Genomic DNA, 23,858 nt, shown 5'->3' on the forward strand with positions numbered 1-23,858 from the left:
ATAATAATAATAATAATAATAATAATAATAATAATAATAATAATAATAATAGGGCACTTGCCCATGTATCTCTCCTTAAAAGCTCAACGAGGCCACAGTAGGCTCAGCAGCCACTAATAGTTACTGTACAAAAAAGTGAAATGAAGTTGCAGGATATGGAAGAGGAAGATAGGAGTTAGAAGAGTCAACATTTTACAGCAGGTTCCATTTATCACACTAATCACCACTAACAAGTGAGGCAACCCTGGCTTCATCACGTACTTCATTAGCTTTTCAAGCTCATACAATACAGTGTACTTACATAAATACAAATATCTCACATAAATATAGTTACTTTGCAGTAAAGATGGGGAACATGTGGTCGCCCAGTTGTTGTGGATTACAACTCTCATCATCCCTAACTATTGGCCATGCAGGCTCAAGTGAATGGGCTAGTGTCCAACCACACCTGGAAAGCTACAGGTTCCTCATCCCTGTTGTACAGAATATTTCATATCACTGTGAAAATATGACACTAGTGTGTAACTTTAAAACAAATCTGAAAAACATGAGCAGAATACCTTGATCTAATGTATCATCCATTTCTTGGAATCTCACTCTTCTTTTTGACTGTCTTTGTTGGATTTGAGCAAATGCTTTTCCTTCAGTGTCATCTCTTTTCTTTAATATGGATACAAGTCCTTCTGTAGGAACAGTCTAACAAAAAATATAGCACAATTATTTTAATGATACAGTAATAAGAACACAAACAGTCCCTCTCTATGAAAAATCAACATGCATTAAACAATGTTTTGTATATAACTATACAACAACATCTACTACTAAGACTTTGCTACTGTTTATAATTACTCTGAATGATTTTGCAAAGATACCTAAGAAATTTGTCTTAACAGAGATGTCAGTAAATACTGAAGTCACTGTTCTGTTATTACAGTAATACAATACATCAGATGCGTGACAGAACCAGCAATGTCACATGTGCCACATGCATGAGCCCCATTGTTTTCAGTGGGGCTCGAGTGTATGCAGTATTTGCTTTACGTGGGGGAGGGGGGGCTGGAACGGATCCCCCGTGTAAGGCAAGGGCACACTGTATAACATAAAATAGATGCATACATGATTTATTACCACGACTGAAGAGTTGCCTTTGATCTCTCTTTATAATTAACATTTTCCCTTACACACACTACACATAGGGGCTATCCAGACAATCAGTACAAGTAGCACCCCTGCAAAAATTACAGTGCTTTCTAGGATTTCTTCTGTGTATAGTACAAACAATATGAAGTGCAGAGTTGTGTAGCCATATTATTACATTTCAGTAGCTCTAAAACCACAACAAAATGTTGCTGGGAAAATGCAAGTCATCCTACTTAAGCACAAACTGTGTGAACTGAAGTACTGTTTGAAATATGATTACATGAGTAGCTCAAGCTCCTAGCGTGTTGTAACAATGACATTCTTTCTAATGAATGAGACATTGACCATGACCACATTGTGACCTTAACATCAGAGCTCATTTTGCAAAGAGGTGACTCACAGCAGAGCTGAAACAAACTGATCTCAACATGAACCATAAAGATCATATCAATTTTAACCATGGCAACAAATCTTCAGATTATACAGTGAACTTTGGTCTTGACTGATTGCCAGGTGCTTTTAACACTGCTCAATGTGGTTCAATGTTTTTAGCTCCAGTGAGGGTTCTCTGTTCTTTAGGTGGCACTTCATTTAGCATGGCAATGACAGCAGCAGCAGTAATACACAGTAAGATCGGTTCTTTGCAGCAGGCTATCATGTCTCCCACAACTTGTGTGTGTAGACACCCCTGTAAAGAGAATCTGGGCATATTCGGCTGGTTCTATAGAGAAAGCCATAGGCTTGGATCTATTAGGCTTCTCTTCGCCTACAGAAAACTTGTGACCTCAAGGGTGGATCCTAGAGTAACTTCTGCAAATTCTTCCCTGCTGCACCACTTGGAGCTTTCTAAAACTGCTCCAGACAGTATCTCCCTGCAAGCTCTGTGGCAAATTTTCGGAGGATTCAGGCAGCTATAGGAGGTATAGGATTATCCTTCCATTTGGAAGCAGGACCACAGCCTAGATCCAAATGAATGGTCTTTGTCTGAAGTGAAGGTCATTCTGATGGCTCTTTGCAAGAAGTCTATAAGGCGTTTCTAGTCCTTGAGAAGTGTCACTAACGACCTTTCTCTAATCAAACCAGACAATCTGTCAATTTGTGCTAAATCTGTCAATTTGTCTGAAATTTTGATGCTGCATATATACAGCTGGTACTGTAAAGGTTGGAAGCCATGTTCCAGCCCAAGAACAAATACAAAAATACAAACCCAAACATACCCAAATGAAGTTACAAGGGACATTTAAAAAAGAAATAAAACCTAGGGTTTATATTTCAAGCATTAATTCTGGCATTTAGCTCTATACATAAACTCTCTCAAAATATAAAATCAATAATAAACTGAACTGCTAAAAGCATAAGTACTACAAAGGGAAGATACTAGTAGCTTTTCTCTAAAGAGAGTTTAATTGTTTCTGCTATATTAGAAAAACATTAATAACAATGTTGATAAATTATTCAACTTTGCAAGCTGCCAGTTGGTACCTACAGTAGTTCCTACTCTCATAGTAGGTCATAGTAGAAACAAAATACTGAACAAAGTTTTCAGCACTATAAAGCCTTACAGGAAGATTGTAACCTTTTGCTGTTATTGAATAACTAAAAATATTCAAGAATTCACAAGGGTGATGACATTCCAAGCATCATGCCCAAATTAAAATGTATCTTTGGTATCCATGTAGTTAATCACATAGTTTTAACTTAGTATAATTCATTAGTATCTTTTGTTAAAAGCAAAAATAAACATATTTAATGATATCTGGTTATGCAATGGGAAACACATAAGCACTGATGCAACCAGCAACCACAAATGATATAAATGATGAGAACTATCCTATAAACCAGGGGTGGGAAACTGCTGGAGGGCAAGGGGCAACATTAGCCCCCTGGAAACTGTGGGAATTTTACCCCACCATACATCCTTTTGATAAAGAAATTCAACTGTTTTGGCCCCAAACGCTCTTTAAGAGGTACAGGGGGCACTTTTACCACACACACCCCTGTCTGGTATAGGCTTTTTTCAATCAGGGGATCGTTTCTTGTTTTGTTTGTTTTTAAAGCCTTTCCTGGGTCTAAAATGGTAGAGATGGAACATGGCAAATATTGTCCACTCTCCCTAGATGCCATTTAAGGGCTTTTTTTTTTACCCGGGGGGGCCTCAGGCCCCCACAGAAATGCTCCATCCCTTGTATAAATACTACCTCACATACCCCTTGTATAAATACTATGGCTATGGGACTACCTTTTCAACAAATTTGCAAATGCTTGGACTGCAAATAGGGAGTGTGTGTATTAATCTAATTAGCAAGCTGTTTCTTTTAAGAGATGGGTGTCCTTTTGCCTTTAACTCCTGACAGCGCTACCTTTATGCAAAGATTCTCTTTTAAAATGTGATCTATTTGTCATAGATAGCTGAATAAAATAATGGGGCTAAATGTTCTTATGCTAGCCAATCTGGGCAAAACATATTTCAAACAGAAAATCTGAAAGGTTACATTACCTGCACGAATGTCAACTGAATCTTTATTGACATTACATTTAATACCACACATACAAAATTTCCATTTCCTTACATAAACACCTAGTTCCAAAAAATAAGTGACAGTGTGGCTTCACAAAGACTATTCTTAGCAGTGTTGGCTCTAACTTTTGGGGCCCATTGGGCATGATGCTTTCAGTGGGCTTCCCTGCCTGAACAGGGTCATCGTCCTCCTACTCTTGCTACTGTTCCCCAGCTCTCTGAGCCCAATCTACATACAAGGGTGTATTAACAAGAGGGGTGGTTTAAAATGAGGGCACTGCATCTTTAAGTAGGAATTCTGACTCTCTAATTAAATTTCTCTTCAGTCCCAAATTTCTAGGAGTGCATAGAGTGAAAGACCGAGAATAGATCATACAGAGAACTCTTGCATTGGCTCTGTTCACATTCCCATGGAAACTTTGCCTACCCCATTTCTTTGAAAGCCTAAACTATATTTCCAAATACTCAACTGAAGTTTTACGTTGTTGTAATGCTAGAAATTTGAGGACTGAAGGGGTGAATTCTTATTTTTTTGGGGGGGAATGCCTTCATTTTACCCCTCCCCAAGCTATACTCCTGACATACCACAGCCCACTAACATGTGGGTATGGAGAAACGCCCAGAATGGCTGACTCTTGATACCAGTGTTCATGCTTTGAAATCAATTCAAAATTAAAGATTAAAGCTAATATACTTATTATAAAGAAAGCAAAGGAAAGCTGATAACATCCTGACATCTTCTACTATGTACAGGAACAGCAGCCCAACCAGAACATTATATAGAATCATTACAAGATATACCTCTGCTCTGATACAAACAAGAATTCCAGTCTATCCCTTTTGCTTTTGCCTGATTTATATCTTTCTGAAGCTCATGCTTCAAGCTGACTCAGTCTGGGTAACATGCTCCCTCTAGAGACAGCCAGTTTTACTCCATATTTGGCCCGGAGAGATAGCTGTGGAATGATGCAAGGTACATTCTGTGCTCTATTCAGAGACCAAAGTCTGCTTGTGAAGCACTCTGAGCCCAGTTCAGAGAAGAGCAAGCTGGAGCTAAGCATTACATAAGAACTCGTACCTTATTACAGTAAACATAATATGAAAGGGGTGAAGAAGAAAACAGAGTTGGAGCATTCAAATGGTTGCTAGAATTGCTATCATAATCATAATCGTTTTAAGAATATAATTTTAATCAAACAGTATGACTAAATTAATGAATAATGAAATTTAACAGGCAAGATTTTAACATAAAACTATGTTGAATTTGTAGTCTATTTACAAAAACATTCATATGCTGGAAAAAAAAGAAGCAAATAACATTGCCAGCTTTTTCTTCAATCGGAATGAAAATTAGTTTTAGTTCTAGATGAATAAAAGAATATTATTTCCTTCTTTTTTATTAAAATTATAATAGTATTTAGCAGATCTCTGAATTTGGGTTTAAATTTTAAAGAATTTAAAAAACCTTTTAGCGATGATGAGGACTACTGAAAGTACTTTTCCTCTAGGAAAAACTTTCAAATGCTGCCTGACTTCTCCATGTTGTCCCCACTCAGCAGCAAGATTCGGAGCATATCTGGATAGAGAAACTAATGTACAAATACAGGCTGACTCTAACACACTCCTTATGTCATCAGTATCAAACTTCACACTCTTCACACTCTTGTTCAAATGAAGAGTGTATGCTTTTGTAAAACTTATTCATTTCAGTACATAATGGGGCTCCCACAGAAAACATGCTAATTATTTATTTGGTATACATCATTTTAGAGGCCATTTTATATCCAGTCCCATAGACATTTTAAAACAGAAAATACTTTTTTTTGGTTACAACTTTGCTACTTTTCTACTTTACTTAAGGTGGCAACATACTGTCTTTAATTTAATTTCTTAGGGGAGGCCAATGCTTGCATCATACTTGGGCTTCCTCCAAGCACTTAGGAATGCAGGTGTTCATGCACACTTTTAATTGGTTTTTTTTCCAGCATGCCATAAAATATTCCCTTAAGGAATGGGGAAAATATACAAGAGGAAAATAGCATGTGTGTCTTCATGTTTATTCTCACACAGATGCAAGGTATTAAGAGAAGTGAAGACAATTTAAAAATATTCCCAATAAACTTGAAAATAAAACACTGGCCTTAATCTAACAGGACACCTACAATAGAATCAGGATTTCCAGCCCTTCTCTCTACAGCCCTGTCCTGCACAAAAACATGCTATAGATGTTTTTTCACTCATCCAGAGCTGAGTTTTTCCTCTCTCCGGTGCTGAAGGGGCTACAAAAGAAAGAGAAGACTGTGCCCCCACTGCTTATGTTGGATTCCACTCTTGCATGAGCAGACTCCAGCTCTGGATACAGATCAACTTTCAAAATATTTCTAAGTACAACTGTAGTTACTGATTGTGCCACTGACACTGAAACTGGGCAGGCGTCTTTATTCTTTATATGAAAAAAGCAGACTTGTTTATCTTGCCTTAAGAAAGATTTTAAAGAAAATGATGACAGCAATTTCTCCTTTAGGCTTTATGGATGCAACCATAACTTGTAATGGATAGCCTTCAGTGGGTAATATCTAGAAGACTCAATGAACATGCTCAGAGGCATGATGTGAACTCAGGGAGGTCATGCAGCTGTAAAATATGGTGCGTTCTGTTTTAAGCTCTAATGGGGCACTGGAGGCTTTGGAGCAGCAGTACAAAGTGCTCATAAAAAGTGTTCATAAAATATTCTGTCTTCAGGTCTTTCATATAGCAATCTATCCTATTCAGAATCCCTTTGCTTAGTCACTCTGCCTTCTCTTATCCTTTAGTTTAAAAGAATGATAGAATCAAGTGTATTTTTTTCTGAGAACAAGTGTGAATGTATTTAATCAGACAGTCATGATTTTATCTTAAATGAAAGGACTTGATCTACTGGAATTTGAACTATAGATAGAATGGGGAAGAAGTCTAATTGCTACTATTGATGCTTACTATAAATGCTGTGGCCTTTTAAAAATATACAGGTTGCAATTAACTTTTTTTTCTTGACAATCATTTGTCTGAAAAACATGTTTTACTGATCAAATTCATTAATGAAAAAGGGGAAAAATCTAACGTAACAGTTAGAAAAAAACACAATTATGATTAAAAAAAAACTTCTACTTTTCCATGCTAAAGAAAATAGGGAAGAGAAATAAAAGAAACACAAAGAATGGAAAACAATGTGTTATTTTTGCAGTGTTTACCTCAGCAATCTCTATCCGTTTTGCAAGTTCGTCAAGTGAAGAAAAGCTTTCATCCAAAGAAAAACCATCTGATGAACTATAAAGTGCTTGATCTGGTAGAATATGAGTAGCAATTTCAGAGTCCCGTTGGCTTTCTAGGGATTTGGGGGACTCTTCTCTGTCTTTTACACTACCATTTAAAAACCTGTCAAATAAGTCTTCTGGTCCTTCGCTTTCACATTCCTCTTCCAGGACTGTTGCTTCCTTTTGTATTCCTTCACGTGTGGCACAAGCCTTTTCAGGTATGCTACTTTCAGCACACCCATCCCGACTGATGTCTGATGTTTTGCCTTGGTCAGAATTTCTATCATTTTCGTAATCAGGCTGCTGCTGCTTGCTTAATATGCTACTTTCCAGCTGATGGCTGGCAGACCTGAGAAAGTTTCTTTCAGACAGAACATTTTCATCTGTGGAAATTAGATCAGGAGGTATATTACCAGCATCTGTCACAATCAATGTATCTACCATTGGCTTACTAGAGCACTCTGCTGCAGGCTCCTCAGCAGCTGCTTCTATTTCTGCCACATCCTCAGAGAACTGTTCTTCCCTTAGCTGCCGACCGTCATCTTCACTAGCATCCCTAAAAGATAAACAGCCAGAATGAGGCGTGCTCAGCTTCCCTGTGGACCGAGTGGGTGGATCTTGTGTTGATTCAGCAATGCGGTGCGCCTTCTCCATAAGGTCCTTCTCCACAGCTAGGCGATGACCTGCCCTCTCCTGAAGCATATAATGGCTTCTAGACTGGAAACTCTCTCTCCTTTCACTCTCTTTGTGATGATTCTCTTCCTTTGGCCCAATGCCAGACCAAGTTTGTGTATCTAAATGCAACAGGAAAAGCATTCAAGCATTTCAAATTGATTCAGTACCTCAGCATTACAGTGTGTGTGTTTGAAAGAGAGAGAGAGAGACAGAAATCCCCACTAATCTGATAACACTGACCGTTAATGCTTTGTGTGAATTCCTGTCTGTTTAGCAATGGGTCTGTTTCACTAATTTTAGGTATAAAATACCAATCCTATTTGTTGAATAAAATGAACTAGCTGCGTATTCTTCAACTGCTTAAGATATGATTTAACTGCACTGGACAATGTTACATATTTATATATTTTTAAAGCTTTGGCAAAATACAGATCAATTTCCTTCCTAGACATTCTGTACAGCAGGGATAGGAATAGTGTGGTCCTCCAGATGTAGCTAAATTTTGCCTACATTAGCTAGGAAGATGAAATTCAACCTGGAGGGCTGCACACTTCCCATCCCAACTATACAGCAAGAGTACAGATTTATCAATATTCTGTTTGCTCTGACAGGGTGGAAGCAGTCTAGATCAAGCTGTTATCCTGGCTCAGGGCATCACCTCTCCAGAAAAAAATGGATTGCTCTAAACCTGTGCATCAGCTTACATGCTACATGCCAGATTTCATGACATCAGTAGCATTCCAGCCTCTTTCCCACCTGAGCAGGAAAAGCACTGAAACTGCAGACTGTGCTTTTGAAAGAACACCGCTGCTTAGATGGGAAGGGGGTGAAACATGGAGAAAGCACTGATCTGCACTGTCAATGGATGGCTCTGCCAAAGCTGGAATTTCCCCCTTCTTGCCCAAGCAGGGCAGACTGCGTTAACAAACCCACTTGGGTGAAGAGTAGGTATAGTATAGGAGCTGTCTGCTTCCTTGGGGTGAGACTGGCGCTGGCTGGGGAGAGAAAGAAGGAGGGTGACAAAAAGGCAAAAGAAAAGGGGTAGCTTGGTTCTTCTTATCTTAGCCAAGCCCCTACTCCATTTTGCACCAGCTCCAGCCAGTGCTACCTGAAACCTTTTGGGGACTTTCCCCAAAGATTACAAGGCCCTTCTTAGAAGAAAGCTTTCCCATTTGTTTTTAAACATTTCTTTAGGCAGGCCAACAGTGCCCAGGAACTGTTTCATGGTATCATTGCCAAAATTATGCACTGTCAACTACATTAATTAAAATAATGGCCTGTTACAGACTGCCAAAATAAAGCTGCTTCGGGTCTCTTTGGAGGTATGCTGTTTAAATGATGCATGCATCCGAAGAATCCGGAAGCTGCACCAAAGCTGCCCTCCAGTGCTTAGGAATGAAGTGTGGCTTTGGCGCAACCTCCGGACTCTTAGGACCCATGCATCATTTAAAGAGCATACTTCCAAAGAGACCCGAAGCAGCTTTATTTTGGCAATCTGTAACAGGCCAATGAAATATAAACTATAGCTTGAAATTTTAAAAAAAAACCTCAAAGTATCCAAATGATTAGAAAATCCATTGTGTATGATCATGTCTCAGTAAAATAATACCACTTAATTACGCACTGCATACAAAAGTTTAAAAAATAGATAAAGGACATACCCCAGTAAGAAGCCTCCCTGTGAGCAATTACATATTAAAAGCCTGTTTAAACAAAGAGGTCTTTGCCTGGCAGTAAAAGGAGAGTGTAGCCTCCCACAGAAGGGAATTCCAGATGGTGGGAGCAGCCATTGATAAGGTTCTCTCTTGTGTCCTCACTAAATGAGCTGATGGTGGTGGGACTGAGAGAAAGCCGTTCCCTGTAGATCTTAAGATTCTGGCAATTTTATGTAGGGAGATAGGGTCTTTCAGATAGTCTGGATCGAAGTATGTCACAACCACTTCTTTGAATAGTGCCCCGAAATGAACTAATAGTCAGTGAAGATGTTTTAACAAGGCAGTTACATGTTCTCTTGTAATTGTGACTGTATTGTTGATAACAGAATTCTGTTTCTATTGGTCAAGTCCTTGTGCCCATAGTGTAGCAGGCACCATTGTTGGCAACTAAGCTAACAGAGACAGCAAAGATTAAAACTGTTTTTTATTCAGAAGACAGTTTCAATAAGGTTAACAATAATGAATATAGATGTCTGAGGAAAATTTGGTACATTCTGCCTGAATAGTATTTCCATAATACATTTTAATCTCACTACATAATGATTCTGAGGGTGAAATTTTATTACTTCATTTGAAGTTTTTAAACGAACTTTCACAAGTGGTATCCATTTTCCTCTGAAAATTAGGTGTCATATTTTATACTAACATACATATAAATTGTTTCTGATATGTCCTCTACCTTTTAATAAAATACATACATTTCAGCCTATAGCCAAGTACTAGTGTGATGTTGTGGACAAAAAAGTGTGCTTGGAGTTTCAAGTTTGTTCCTCCTTTCAATCAAGCTGACTTATACCATATGCTGCTTCCCATATTTTAAAGCCCTATATTTAATATGATAAAAATGTCTCCAAAGCAATAAGATACCTTTTATAGAAGAAAACCCTTGGCAATAGAGCATAACTAGGAAAGTTCAGGGGATGTTTCCACATATTATTTAACAAAACACTGAAAAAATCTATTTCTTTTCAACAATATGCAGAGAAGCATACATTTTTTTCCTTTCAATAAGGTCACATGAGGACACAGCTATTATTATAGGAATAATTATGTTCTTGTGTGGATGGTACAAAAATATCTTTTGACATTTTCAAAGTTAAAAAAGAGTACGAATACACTTTAAAAGTCACTTTTCCAGCTACAAAGTATATGGTGGAAACCTGACACTCTACCTAATAGTACTGTGGGTCATGATATTACAATATGAAGTAATCTATTCTGCACTGCACCACAGAAACATTCACTGTTTTCTCTCTGGGCTCTATTTAACAACTTCCAGTGATGAGTCACAGAAGACTGTGGTTAGGGATGGGGTTTAGTTGGCAAGGAATTCATTTTAAAGAGTTTGTGTCTAGAAACTGTAATTTTAGAAGAGCATCCCCCCCCCAAAAAAAAAGATTGCCAGCAGATCAGGGTTTGCATGGGGATTGATGTGATGAGACAAACACATATATAACTTAAAGGCTGATGGCATTAGTTAGGGCCATGGGCATTAAAGGGAATCTTGAGTAAAAGAGCTCATTAGGAAAATAAGCCAAAAAATATAATAATCTAACAATACTTTGATCTATATTTTAGTACAAGCTTCTGTGGGTATCTGTACACTTCAACTTTGATTGATAGCCATAAAAGCTAAAATATAAATTAGTCTGAAATCAGTCTTAAGATTTCTTCCCCCTCCCCCTCGCTTATTCCTTTTTATGCTATAACAGACTAACACAGCTGTCTCTTAGAAATGTATTATTAAAAGGACAGAAGTAGTTTAAGACACTGCTTAAGAGCTACACATAGCCAGAGTTTCAGAATATACCACTAAATGTTTTTGTGAATGCCAAACAGTTCTAGTTATGTTGCTAAAGACAAGGCAATGCTAAGGCATTCAGTAAAGACCTACTGGTCAGTTGCTGATAGGATATTCTCCTTGTTCCATCAGTGGAGCCTAGCCATGAACTGGTGAGAAAAGGCTGAGCTTTTGGTACCACCTGAAAATCAGAAGGACAAACCATTCCCTTTGTATTTCCCCTTGCTAATTGCATCCATGATTGGTAATAATCCCTTGTTCCTAATGGAACTATAATTCATTTACAGTGCAATCCTACAAAGATCTACTCAGAAGTATGTTTAATTGATTTAAACAGGACTTACTCCTGCACTTTATTTAATAAAACCAATGTGTATTTTCTGTTTTGTGAACTAGAGTCCAGTACCCAATTACAGAGTCTTTTATATGTTTGTTTTTATATGCTGTTTCGGTTTTTATTGATGTTTAACTGTATAGATATGTATGATATGTGTTTTTACGATGTACGTTTTTTAAAGACCCTGTGAACTGCTTTGATCGTTCCGGAAGAGCGGTATACAAATAAAGTATATTATTATTATTATTATTATTATTATTATTTTAAAACTTAAAACAGTTCCGTATAAATGCTAAAAACAGCAAAGAAAAGCCTAAAAAGATGGATGGGGGGGGGGGGGGGGGGAGAGAGTTGAAGCATGCAGGAACACATCTAGAAAGTCTTAAGACAAGTGTCTGAAACATAACTTTCTTCAGCCTGTTTTCACTTTATCAACAGTGGTGTGAATATGAAAGGTGAAGAGACCATTTTTAAGGTTGGACACATGAAAGATACTATTCAAAATCACAGTTTGCATATTATGTTGTTTCCAAGAAAGGTCTAGAATATAAAAAACATAATACTTACTTTCCTATCTTTCTCCCATTTGAAATGTGTCTAACTATATTCCAGACATGTTTCCAACAGGAAATAAATGCTTTCCAAACACTGGCATGTTGCTTTTAAATATAAACTCAGATAAATTGCAAGAGGGATACCTGAATCATTTGCAGCCGTGTTTCTTTCCTTTAAATCTTCTGTTACCATTAAACCTATCAAACTCTCATGTCTCAAGGACTTTTCTTTACTTATCAGCTGAAAGACAGAACAGTATTCCTATCATTAAATAATGTTGCTTTTTAAAAATTACATTCAACACATGCTATGGGAAGTAAGCTCTATTCATTACATTTAGCAACTATGAGAACTCCCAAACATTTAATTATAAAACTATGCCAAGGAGTATTTTATGCCTTACCTTGCTTTTGGACAGAAGTGGCCTGCAACCAAAAAATAAAGTAAAAAAAAAATTAAACAGCTGTTTTCACCCAAGTGTTCTTCACAACAAACGTCATCAAAACTAGACGACAAATCAGATTTGTTCTTTCTGTGCTCTAATATTAGCACAGAAGTTTCCAACACTGAAACATTATCTGTGCCAGCATAGTTTTAAAGCACCGAGGCAGACCATATGCTAACATCATTACAAATGTCAATGATCAGTAATGGCCCAGAAGGTAGTTAAAGTGGTAAAATCAATACAAGATGTGAGAAAGTTTCTTACAAAATTTATTTATACAAAGGTATCAGTTTTCAAAAAAATCATCCTGAGTTGAAATTGTTTACTTAAAGAATACACAGTGGCTTTGAGAGCAAAGAGATTTTGGAGAAGACAGTACTACTTCCTGTTTTAATTTTCTTTGCAGAGTAAATGGGAATCTGTGAAAAAGTGAACTCTTCTGATATTCTGCAGCATTTGCACAACACATTTTTTTCTCTATTTTGCTCAGTAGTCAGTTCTCTTGTTTGCCACAGAAATAACCTCATAAAGGAAAAGAAGTGTAAAATCACTGGCAGCAGGGACAATTTTTAAAAGGTTATCCTGTATGCCAAAAGCAAACTAATTTTCCAAGCACATATTCTTATGTAATGAAAAGGGAACTATCCACAAAGAAGAGAAATTGCAAGGACCATCCCAAAGTCTGCTTAAATATATCCACAGAACAGAACTCCAAAAAAGGGAATGACCCAAAACAGCTCACTCAGGACCAGGAATGCTCAGTGGATAAGAAACACTGACTGTTAAGGGGAAATAAAAAAATGGGTTGGAAGAGAATAAAGGGTGGAACAGAACAGAGTATCCATGAAAGGATATAGGTAGCTGGTTGACATTATGAACAGGAGCAATCAATGCTACAACATTGTTTCTTTTTTAAAAAAATATTTTTCATAATAAATGCACCAACATTGTTTCAGATTCTATTTTTATTTTACATTACCTGAAGTGTACTTGGTGCTACATGGATCCATGCCTGCAAAAGCCCTCTTGCTTTACAACTTCCCTTCTTTAACATCAGAAATATTACCAACACCACCTTTTAACCTCATGCATCTCAGCAGCAGTGCCTTTACCTTTTCCTGTTTTCTTACTTACCCACCTTCTTTGGGGATCTTAGCACAATACCTCAAGGAGCCCTCTCCAGTTTTCTAGCTCTATTGCGTCTGATGCTGTTCAGGTTTTTGCCAAATACCACAAATGGGTTTCATGGGACAATGTGTCTTGCTGCCCCCCCCCCCCCCCTTTTAAACCTCAGGAATCTTTTCCTGTTTTTCTGCCCCTTTTAAACTGCAGGAATCATAGCAGCCAAAGCCTTAGTCCTTTCCTGTTTTTCTGCCTTCTTTCTGCCTAAGGAATCTTTGCAGCAGCACCCTAGAGAGTTGTATTTTGGTTATTAAAACAAATTCTCTCTAAATTATGGCAAGCCTTCCTTTTGCTTCTAGGAAGCCACCCCACTTGGAATTTCAATCTGAAACTCAGCACTGTAATTTGGATGACAACCAAAACATTCTGTCAAGTTATGAGGTGTCTAGCACCACCGCCTAATGAGTTATGACTGCCAATACATGCACAAATTCTCTTTACTATGGATCATACCAGTGTTAACAACCAAGTAAAAATAAATGAATATCCTAAGCAAATACATATGGAATTACTAAACATAAACATGATGGTGGAACACAGTAGTGAAAAAGATGGTATAGAATGAAGTCCATTTTAGTGTGGGGACCTCTACATGAAAAATATGGATTCTAATTTTTCAATCCCACTTTACTATTTTTCATTATGTTCTTCCAAGATGCTTACAAACAACTCCATGAAATCAGAATTTCATGGCCTTGGTAGTAGTGCTTGCTTCTTCCTTTATTAACATTAGATTAGTACACAAACAACTTTTCAGTATTGTTCCCAGGACTTTGAATTGCACCTGTTTTCTTCTTACACATGTACAGTATGTGTTCTACTATGGAATATGCTGTTTGTAATCTACTGGTACTTCCCCCACCCCCCGAAACCAGAAAAATAAAAATATAAAGATAACACTAAAATGGTTGCGTTCAAGTCCATTGGATCATAGAAAATATCATAAAAGACTAATGAGCCTTCACTTCAAATTTTAGTCACAGAGATATCTTCAAACACTCTAAGAAAATTTTGACATTCCTATAATGGGAACATTTATAGCAAAACCAAGTAGAGCCACCCACCTGCTGGAAATGTTATAAAAATAGAAAAGGTCCCAACAGAAAATTAGAACAGATCCCAGTAGTCATAAAGAAATCAAGGACACAGAATATAAACCTGTATAATATTGAAACAATATCCAAGGAAGTCACATGCAAGCCCATCACTATGCATGAGTGGTTAGAATTGTATACTCAAGCATTTCTGTGTTTTACTCTAAATTGTAGACCTAAGAAATATTTGAGAAAGCTAGATATTTTTTAAAAAAAAAACTTGCTGGAAAACTATCAAGTGCACCAATTATTGCTCCACTCCATAGGGGTGCCAAGGCAGCTCTTTAGGAAATTTATGTAAAAAACCTTATTCTAAACAACATGAAGCAGAAAGCTCAAAACTGTAGGTACATGATCAGAACACAGGTGGTTATCCCGTCACTCTTGGGCCTTGTCCAACCCACAGACTAATCTCAAAACTCCTTTCCAAAAATCAGTTCGAGTATCAGACAAGAACAAGCTGTCTTTCTGGCATCCTGGTGGGCAGGGGAGAGCAAAAGAGAACATGGGATAGCAGAGAGAGAAAGAAGGGATGTCTCCCCCACTTTTGATTCTAATCGCTGAAATCACTAAGATGCAGATCCTGATGGATTAACAAAACAGAAATATGGCCTTCACAGAAAAAAGTTGCCCACCTTTTTTTAAACCAAGACTTTATAACAAGGGTATGTGCAAGTTCCAGGGGTTATTTTTCTACTCCTAAAATTGATTTTTGTTACCAAAACCTTCCACAAACATTGATAATAACAATTTGGTCTATGTTTGTGGTTTTCCAGGAGCTACAAAAAATGGTGTTTTGGGATGCATGCCCTCCTCTGTTCTACAGGTTAATGATATTCATTGTGACTCTACTGAGGCCAAGTAATACAGATTTGACACGGATTTGACATTTGCGGTTTTGGTTATTTGCAAATGTTAAACCTGAAGCCCCAACTATCCTGGAAAGGCTTGGGATATGCTTCTCCCAAGGCTTTCTAGGGCAGCATGGGCCAGAGGAAGGGAGCAGTACATTCCCCCAAACCCCTGCTGCCTTGGCTACCACAGTGGGAGGGAAGCAGGTTAGCTTGCTTACCAGCTACCTTGGCATGTTGAAAAAGTATAGATCTACAACTTTTACCACCAAAATGAAAATCTTAAGTAAAGTGAAGGCTATTGAAAGAACGAAAAAACTCAACCTGCGATACATTTTAGAAGAAGTTACTAGTTCTTTCTATATCTTTGGCATCCACATATAAGTGGCTATGTACTGTATGCGGTATATCCACTGTATATACTCATGTATAAGTCTAGAAATTTTAGTCAAAAAAATTAACCCCCAAAATGTTTTGTTTTGTTATTTGCCCCATTTTGAAATCATAACAAAAATGCTGGGGAGTGTAGCTTATGCCCTCAGTATAGACTGTACTGACCGTACTTTTTCATAACTAATCTAGAAATGAAATCTATTGAAAAAAATCATTATTACTGCTCATGCTCTACTTATTTTCCTTTCCTCTTCTAATTCTAAGCATTTCTATCTCACATCCCAACAGTTTTATCAGCACTCTCATATTTTCTGGCTGCATAACTTCCCAATGTTCTACTTTATCATTTCCATAGTGAGGAAAATGGGGGTATCTATGGCCATTTTTGGCCCATTGAGATCCTCTCTTCAATTTTTAAAAAGTTTTTTTAAAATCTGAATTCAAAATGTCCTCAAACTTTCTAGAATAGGGGTTCATAACCTGAGTCTGTGGCTATGCTTTAGGGAAAGCATGAATTAGGTGCAAAAGCACTTTTTCTTTGATTTCCTTCCTACTGCTTTGAATTTTTACCTCTGCTAAAACTTTAGTCTTTTTAAATGTAATTTTTCCATTACAGACTAGTTTTCAGAAATAAATTTCTAACATGATAAAATAAAATGTATGCAAACTTTTTCATGCATATGTTTGAGTGTAAGGATGGAAGTCTGTAGTTTTTATCATCTACTCAGGTGCATCTGTGTTTTGGAAATAATTGAGAACCAGTGCTCTGGAGTGAGGGGCATTTTCCGCCACATGTTTATAGTCTCTTGAAAATGTCCCCTCAGCTGGGTCAGGGGAGCTTTTTGCCCCAAACCTATTGTCACCATACTCCTAATTCTAAAGCTGCTTAAAAGGTTCCAGCTAGACAGATGATGAGAAAAAGGGGTCTGGGCAGACATAAAAAGTCTTTGAAAAAAGAACTTCTTTTCCAGAGGCTTTGTTAACTAAGGTATGCCTATACTTCTCAGCCTGTTGGAATAAATCCATTGTATGTCTACCATGATCTTGATAAAGGGCCTTTTAAATCCAGCAACAGCAACACAGCAATAGATTGTAGGACCAGGAAAGAGTACTGATGCCTTAATTTCTTCTATAAAGGGGAAAGGGAGTATTGCATTGCATGTTAAAAGCAGACTGTTCAGACAATTGTTGCTTGTAAACAATTTTACTCAGTCTGAAGGGCAAAATATTACGTTAGTCCCCCATCATGTTTGCAGCTGTTACATTCTAGAATAGTTTATAATCAGACAACTATAATCCATTTTATGAACTTAGATATGAGTAATACTAAGTGCTTAGCATGAAGACCAGCCCAGACACAAAGAAAGCGAGAACTGGCATGGACTTTGACAACTGTAAGCATAGTAGCTGTCATCAAACCATCTGTCTCTGGAAAGAATTTGTGTGGCAGCAGAATTCCTTATTACCACCTCTGACTAAATGTTAGCATTGTATAATTATAGCAGTTTGATGCCACTTTATAAACCATGATCTATCCAAAGAATCATGGGATTTGCAGTTTGGTGAAACAAGTGGAAGACCTTTTGTGCTGTAGCTTAAGGGAGTGGTTCAAAACTTTCCAGAAGATAATTCTAGGTATCTCACTAAACAAAAAACCCTGGTATTCAATAAGATGAAACCATGGGAATTAAAGTGGTATAAAAGTGCTACAACTGTTTAAAGTGGATACACCCCTGGATTAGCCAAGGATCTGAGTTTTTCCAGAGAGGCCTTGCTCTCCTGAGAGGTACCAGCAATATGTCCAGAGAGCAATGAAGCAGCAAGAACATGCAAAACAGAAGCTACAGAAAAGCAGCAGCCTATCTGGCTGAGCAGAGATTAGAACCCAGCAAATGCTGTGATGCTGAGACTTTACTGTAGAGGTGATGCTGCTGTCACTGTATCAGAACTGTGCTGAACTTTTTATGTGGTAAACAGGCTTGTATAAACTAGCCCCTTCCCACAAGTGAGTTGAAGGAATCAGCCATAGCTCATTATGGCTTGCGTGCACAGGAAAGTGCTCTATCAAAAGTTGCTAACAACGAATCCAACCTTGGTGCCACAATGAATTTAGAGCATGCACCGAAAATGCAACCATCACTGCATGGGTAGCAGCTACTGCTGCCTGAGGGAGTTGATGAGAAGCATGAAGAATTTCAGCTGACCTCTTGCTCATTCATCTCTGACCGTTCCTAGCCATTTTAAAGCCAGCCATTAGAATCTGATTGGTCTGCTATAATAGAAACAAAAGCCTCATTGAGATTCTGTGAAAGTAAGAAGCAATGATGCATTCAGGTCTTTTAGTCCAAGTCTCAAGTCAGGTCTCATGTCTCTACTTTCAAGTCTCAAGTCCTTGCAAGATACATTCAAGCTAAATCTCATATCTGGGAGGCAACTTTAACAGAAAAAAAAGGAGGAGGGGTGTGTTTCTCAGAAAGGAACTGCAAACGCATTAGGCAATGGACCTGAGGCAAGGGTTGAGGTCTACTCAGCAGCCTGTCCCCTCTGTACATTGGCGGAGCTTTTGAAAAGCTTTAGAAGGATCGTTCCATACTAGGCCTGCTGCCTAACACATTTGCTGTTCCCCTCCAAGAAAAGTGCCCCATGCTCTGGGGGTGGGTCTTGCCTGCTGCTCAAAGTCAATGATGTTAGCAAGTTGGTCACTAAAAATATACAAGTTGCAAGATGAGTCCAACTTGAGTCTTAGAGCTGGCTTAGCGCGGCCCCAATCCGGTGTTTTTCTAGCCCCAAAAGAAGTGGCAAAATGCTGCTCCTTTTTGGGGCAGAAAAAGGGACCCTTTCCGCCATGGCACCGCCATTTTTATGCTCCTGGGGCATGTGGTGTCTGGTCGGGGAGGTGGCGTAACGCTGGCTTGGGGGTGTCACCGATAGAAATATCTTTCTAACCCTCAGTCTTCCCACTGACTTAAGTGTCTCTACTAGTAAGTGTTTTTAACATTCTTGGTAGTGTATTTTGATGTTATACATAAACCACTTCAGAAACTCCTTTGTGAACAAGAAGAAAATAACTTTTATTTACATGCAGAACTTAGGATAGTATCTCTCTCTGTATCACTACAGTTGTTACAAATTTACTTTGTCCAAGTTTCCTCACTGAATTGCTTCCCACAGAACACACTCTTCTAATATCACTGTACTCTCTTTGTCTTTTTCAAATTTTTCCTCTCTTATATAGGAATCAATCATACTAGGGCTAAACTCTTATCTGCATCTCTACCAGTCCTAACTGTTCTCAACAGTTCTTGACACATTCCTCACTCTTTTTATCCTTTTTATAGCTGCATATCAGGCAGGTCTCCACCTTTTTGCCAGCCTGACTCCGATTGTCTGCTCTGAATATTCCATTTTTCCAGTGTCTCTCCACACTATCCAACCTTGCAAATTGCACAGCTGTGGCCCAACTCCAAGCAATACTAGACAAGAAAGATCTTGATCTTCTTTATCTACTTTCCCAGGATTTTTATAAGACTGAAACTGCCTCATTCAGAATACGAGTCTAGACAGACCTTAGCCATCATCTAGCAAACCTCTTCTTATTTTCTTACCCAAGTTTTAACAAAGAGCACTCAGTATTTTCTTTGTCTGCAGGGCATAACTATTTTTAGAGCTGAACTTATATCAATGTATTCTTTTACAATATTATTTATAGCCAGATAGGACTAAAATTTACCTGGTTGTGAAAGTGGAAGTCACTAACATATGATTTGAAATGTCTCAAGAGCCATATCCCTAGTTTTAATTTTTAACCATTTTCTCCAAGGAATGTTTGGAAATTTTTGAATATTTTTTTCTTTTAAAATTAGCACTCTTCGCAGATAAAATTAAATACTGCACACTGCAACTTAATTTAGATATATCACTTATTAAACCAGTAGCCCTCCAAATGTTGTTGGACAACAAGTACCTTACTACATTCCTTACTATAGGCTTTGTTGGCAAGGGCTTGCTGGAACTTGCAATTCAACAGCATCTAGAGGGCTGCATGATTTTCATGTCTGTTCTAAATTATGAACAATATCCTGACCCTCCCATATTGATTCCCCCTTCACTTTTCTGGTTGGCACACGGATTTTCAGCTATAATTAAGACACCATGAGTAATGCTAACCATAGTTTGCTTGATTAAGATATCACAGTCACAGTAAAACTACACTTATACAAATCTTGAAAAGGAACGGGAAGTAAGAAGAAAATAAGGGGTCCACAGTATATTTTTGAATTTCCAAAACCGTAGCTGTAGGTTTTCCCTGACATCTGAATCAAGAAAACTAATTTATTATTTGAAACAGCAGCTTTGTTTTTAATGGCAAGGTGCTCTTTAAACACTGGGCACTTTCAAAACCATTTTATAGTGCAGGATGGAAAAGGCACTCTTCAAGGAAGAAACAAAGGCAAGAATTTGCTGCACATTAACTATTCCAAAGTGTCCCCCCCCCCCCAGGCGCAGATAGGATTATGGCTGAGAATAATGTGTATTACAGTACTTACTCTTGATGTGATGTGCAAAGTTCAGCAAGTTTGTCTAACTCTTCATTATTCAGACCTTTAGCTGAATTCTTTAGATCTGGAGCCTCACTCAGTTCTGTTGTTTTCCATTTTTTTTCTGCAGAAATAATCAAAATGTTTCATATATTCCAATATAAAAATTTGCATCTTTAAAAGCAAAACATTTTAACAGTCTTCAGACTCAAAATAGTTTCAAAATATTATAGCGCAGAGTAATAACAGTAGCCCATTAAAAACCAAAAACCTAATTAAAAACCTTACTAAATTATGTTCCCTTTCATTTATGGAAATCAGATGAGAAAAACTTTCTGATGCCATACAAACTGATAATGCTGTACAGTATTTCATACCACACTGAGCTACAGAAACATCCAACTCATTTTTTATTTTCTGCACAGGCTTTATTTTATTATAATAAAACCATAACAGAGTTTTAAAATTTAATCCAATGGTGAGTTTCCAACTATATGACACACTTACCCCATTGCTGTTGAATAGAGGAAAGATTTGCAAGTAACTGCTCATGATATAACCGTTCAAGCTGAATGAACTTCATGGCTTTCTCATCTGATTGGAAAACTTTAGGAAAACACAGACTGACAGTGGCGCATAGCTGTTATTTTGCAAGTATTTTCAAAAGCCATGATATAACTTGATATGCAGCGGTTATATGGGTACAACCATCAACTCTCCTAATTTAATCTAAATTTCTCCCCTGCAGTCAACAGTCCTAATTCATGATGCATCTTAACATTTTACCTTTTTTGGTCAATGTGCTCTCTGGAATGAGCGCTTCCATCAACAAACTGATTTTCTCATTTAAAGATGCTAGATTTGGTTCAAACAATGCAGTCCTGTGCTAACTGCCAGAATTTATTTGTTCAAAACAGCACACTAGACTAGAAAGACCCAGAAGTTGAATTTCTGATTTAAAGCTAAAAAAGAGCTACTCGTGGGGGGTGGGGATGAAAAATAGAAGCATTTTATACATTCTGCAGCATGGCATGTGGCTTTAAGCTGTAACTGAAATAAACATTTAGTGTATACCATCAATAAAGTTAAAGTTTAACCTCCTAATTTAGTAGTAGACATCACTTTGTCTATTTTAACTACTGTGGGAAAATATTCTGGACAATTTAAGATCATTTATATTGTGACATAACCCTCCAACATTTCACAGATGAAAATCAGGACACATCTAGCAAAGCAATATCACTGTGTAGTCAAGAGGGCAAAAGTTATCAATCAGGAAGAACACACAAGCTTAGAGAGATTGCAGCAGTTTCTTTTTGCTGGAACATACTGGGAAAAGCAATATTCTCCCCACCCCATTCTCTCCCTCCCTCTGAGTTAATTAAGTGAAACCTATTCTGCACTTTGAATTCAATTTGCAGCAACAAATTTTAAAATGTAGCACCCGGCAATTGGACAAAACACTCCAGATAAAGTCTGACAAATATAGAATAATGAACTATTACTTCCCATGACTTGAAAACAATGGTGCTATTGATGCAGCCAAACACTGCATTAGCCTTTGCAGCTCCATTACATGACCAATTAATATTCAGCTTGTAATAAGCTACATTCCCAAGACCCTTTCGATATGTACTACTGCCAGGCCTGCTAGCGACTGTACTGTAACTATGCATTTCCCTAAATGCAGACCTTTCCATCTTCCACTCTTGACTTTCATTTTGCCATTTTTTGCCTCAGCACTCCATTCTGTCATGGTTATTTTTAATTTTATTCCTGTCTTCTGAAGTGTGAACCTCCCCTTCTTTATGACATCTTCAGAGTCATCACTTAGATTACATTTCCTGGCGGCCCTTTCTTTCAACTGTATTAATGGCATCCTCTCTGTGGAGAACAAGTTTAAACAAATAGCACCTTCATGTGAATGCTGCCCAGCCGTGGGCCAACTGGTAGCACTGCATACACGTGGACCATTGGGGAGAAGGGCTGCCAGGAAATGCAAACTAAACCTATTAAAATTGGCCCCAAAATCCTAGGTTAACTTATTTACAGGTCAGTATGGTAATGTGATAGCAGCTCTTTCAGATTTCCCCATGCAGTCAGGACAGCAGTTTCTTTCTCTTTTGAGCCAAGCAGAAAGAGTCCTGGGTGGCTGATTGATATTGCTGTTTGTTTAAGAGTTCTTCTCCTGCTAGAGTGTATCGCTGTCTGGGGAGTAAAGGCTGAAACGAGAGCTGAAACGCTCAAGGAAAAAGCTTCAATTAGAGCCCCTCTTGCTGTGTGCACACATACACACAATGAAGGAGCCTCCAAATTTTACCGACTTATCTACGGGTCATGGCAAAATCCATAATTTTGGCCCCAAAACCTGCCCTCAACTTATACACACCATGTTACACACACACTGCAATTCCCTAATTAAAATTCAAAAGGGATTGACAATTTCCCCCCCTTGCAAATGACCTCAAGGGAGTATTGTGATATATATAGATATAGATATATAGCCATGTTTTTGCCTCTGCAGGGCATTTGGTGCCAGGTGAGATCGTTTTTAAAAACGGGAAGTGTACAGGAAATGACTTCCTGTTGTGGAAAATGGAGTCTCCTGGGCCTTAAATGAAATGGGGAGGCTAAAATATGAAGAAAAAAAAAGCCCCATGCTCTTCAGAAGGTGTTTGAGAGCATTTTGGGAGGGAACAATTTTTTGGGGGGAAGAGGAGGAGGGTGGGTCTCCAAGGTCTCTTGAAGGCTAACCCCTAGCCTCACCAATCCCAGTTTTAGAGGATCCACTGATGCACAAAAACTGCTTTATAAAACTATGGATCCTAGATTACAGCAATATAAGTAATGAAAAAAAGGCCTATGAATTATCCACAGGTATTTTAGTCAGAAAAATACTGACATGATCCAGATTCTATGATGTGTTTCCAGAAACCGAGTATTAGGTATGTAATATAATACATAATACTGAGGTAAGATTAGAGCAAATTCATGTACATTCATGACTAAGCCTATGTAAAAGCTTTTCATAGATCAACACATGGGAAAGTTCAACATCATCACAGAGTTTTTCTGGCCACTATCTGTATCCATTTAAGAGAAGCATTTAGTTAAGGCAGTGCTTCTCAATTATTTTCTGTCATGCCCCCCCTAGGAAGAAGAAAACATTTCGCGCCCCCCCCGCGCGACTGTAAATAGTATCATTTGTCTAAAATTGTTATAAGTACCTCTGCATAACACTGTATCCTTATTAACGTATTTGAGAATAAAAAAAGAAAGAAATGTGGATGTCCCACTCACAAGCACGCTTAGCATTTGAAA

At 37.9% G+C, this 23,858-nt stretch overlaps 1 protein-coding gene across 2 annotated transcripts in view; it reads right to left on the reverse strand.

The window, feature by feature from the left end:
* Positions 1–23,858, reverse strand: part of CNST (consortin, connexin sorting protein) — a 59,124-nt gene that overhangs the window by 3,766 nt on the left and 31,500 nt on the right. For both annotated transcript variants that reach the window (XM_042445663.1, XM_042445664.1), the window contains exons 6-11: positions 21,045–21,131; positions 20,547–20,661; positions 12,438–12,459; positions 12,178–12,274; positions 6,889–7,745; positions 561–696 (exon numbers count right to left, since the gene is read on the reverse strand). In XM_042445663.1, the coding sequence (XP_042301597.1) occupies positions 561–696; positions 6,889–7,745; positions 12,178–12,274; positions 12,438–12,459; positions 20,547–20,661; positions 21,045–21,131 (1,314 nt within the window). The remainder of the gene's footprint in view (positions 1–560; positions 697–6,888; positions 7,746–12,177; positions 12,275–12,437; positions 12,460–20,546; positions 20,662–21,044; positions 21,132–23,858) is intronic.

The sequence above is a fragment of the Sceloporus undulatus genome, chromosome 1, assembly GCF_019175285.1.
Source record: "Sceloporus undulatus isolate JIND9_A2432 ecotype Alabama chromosome 1, SceUnd_v1.1, whole genome shotgun sequence".
In the NCBI taxonomy this organism is placed as follows: domain Eukaryota; kingdom Metazoa; phylum Chordata; class Lepidosauria; order Squamata; family Phrynosomatidae; genus Sceloporus; species Sceloporus undulatus.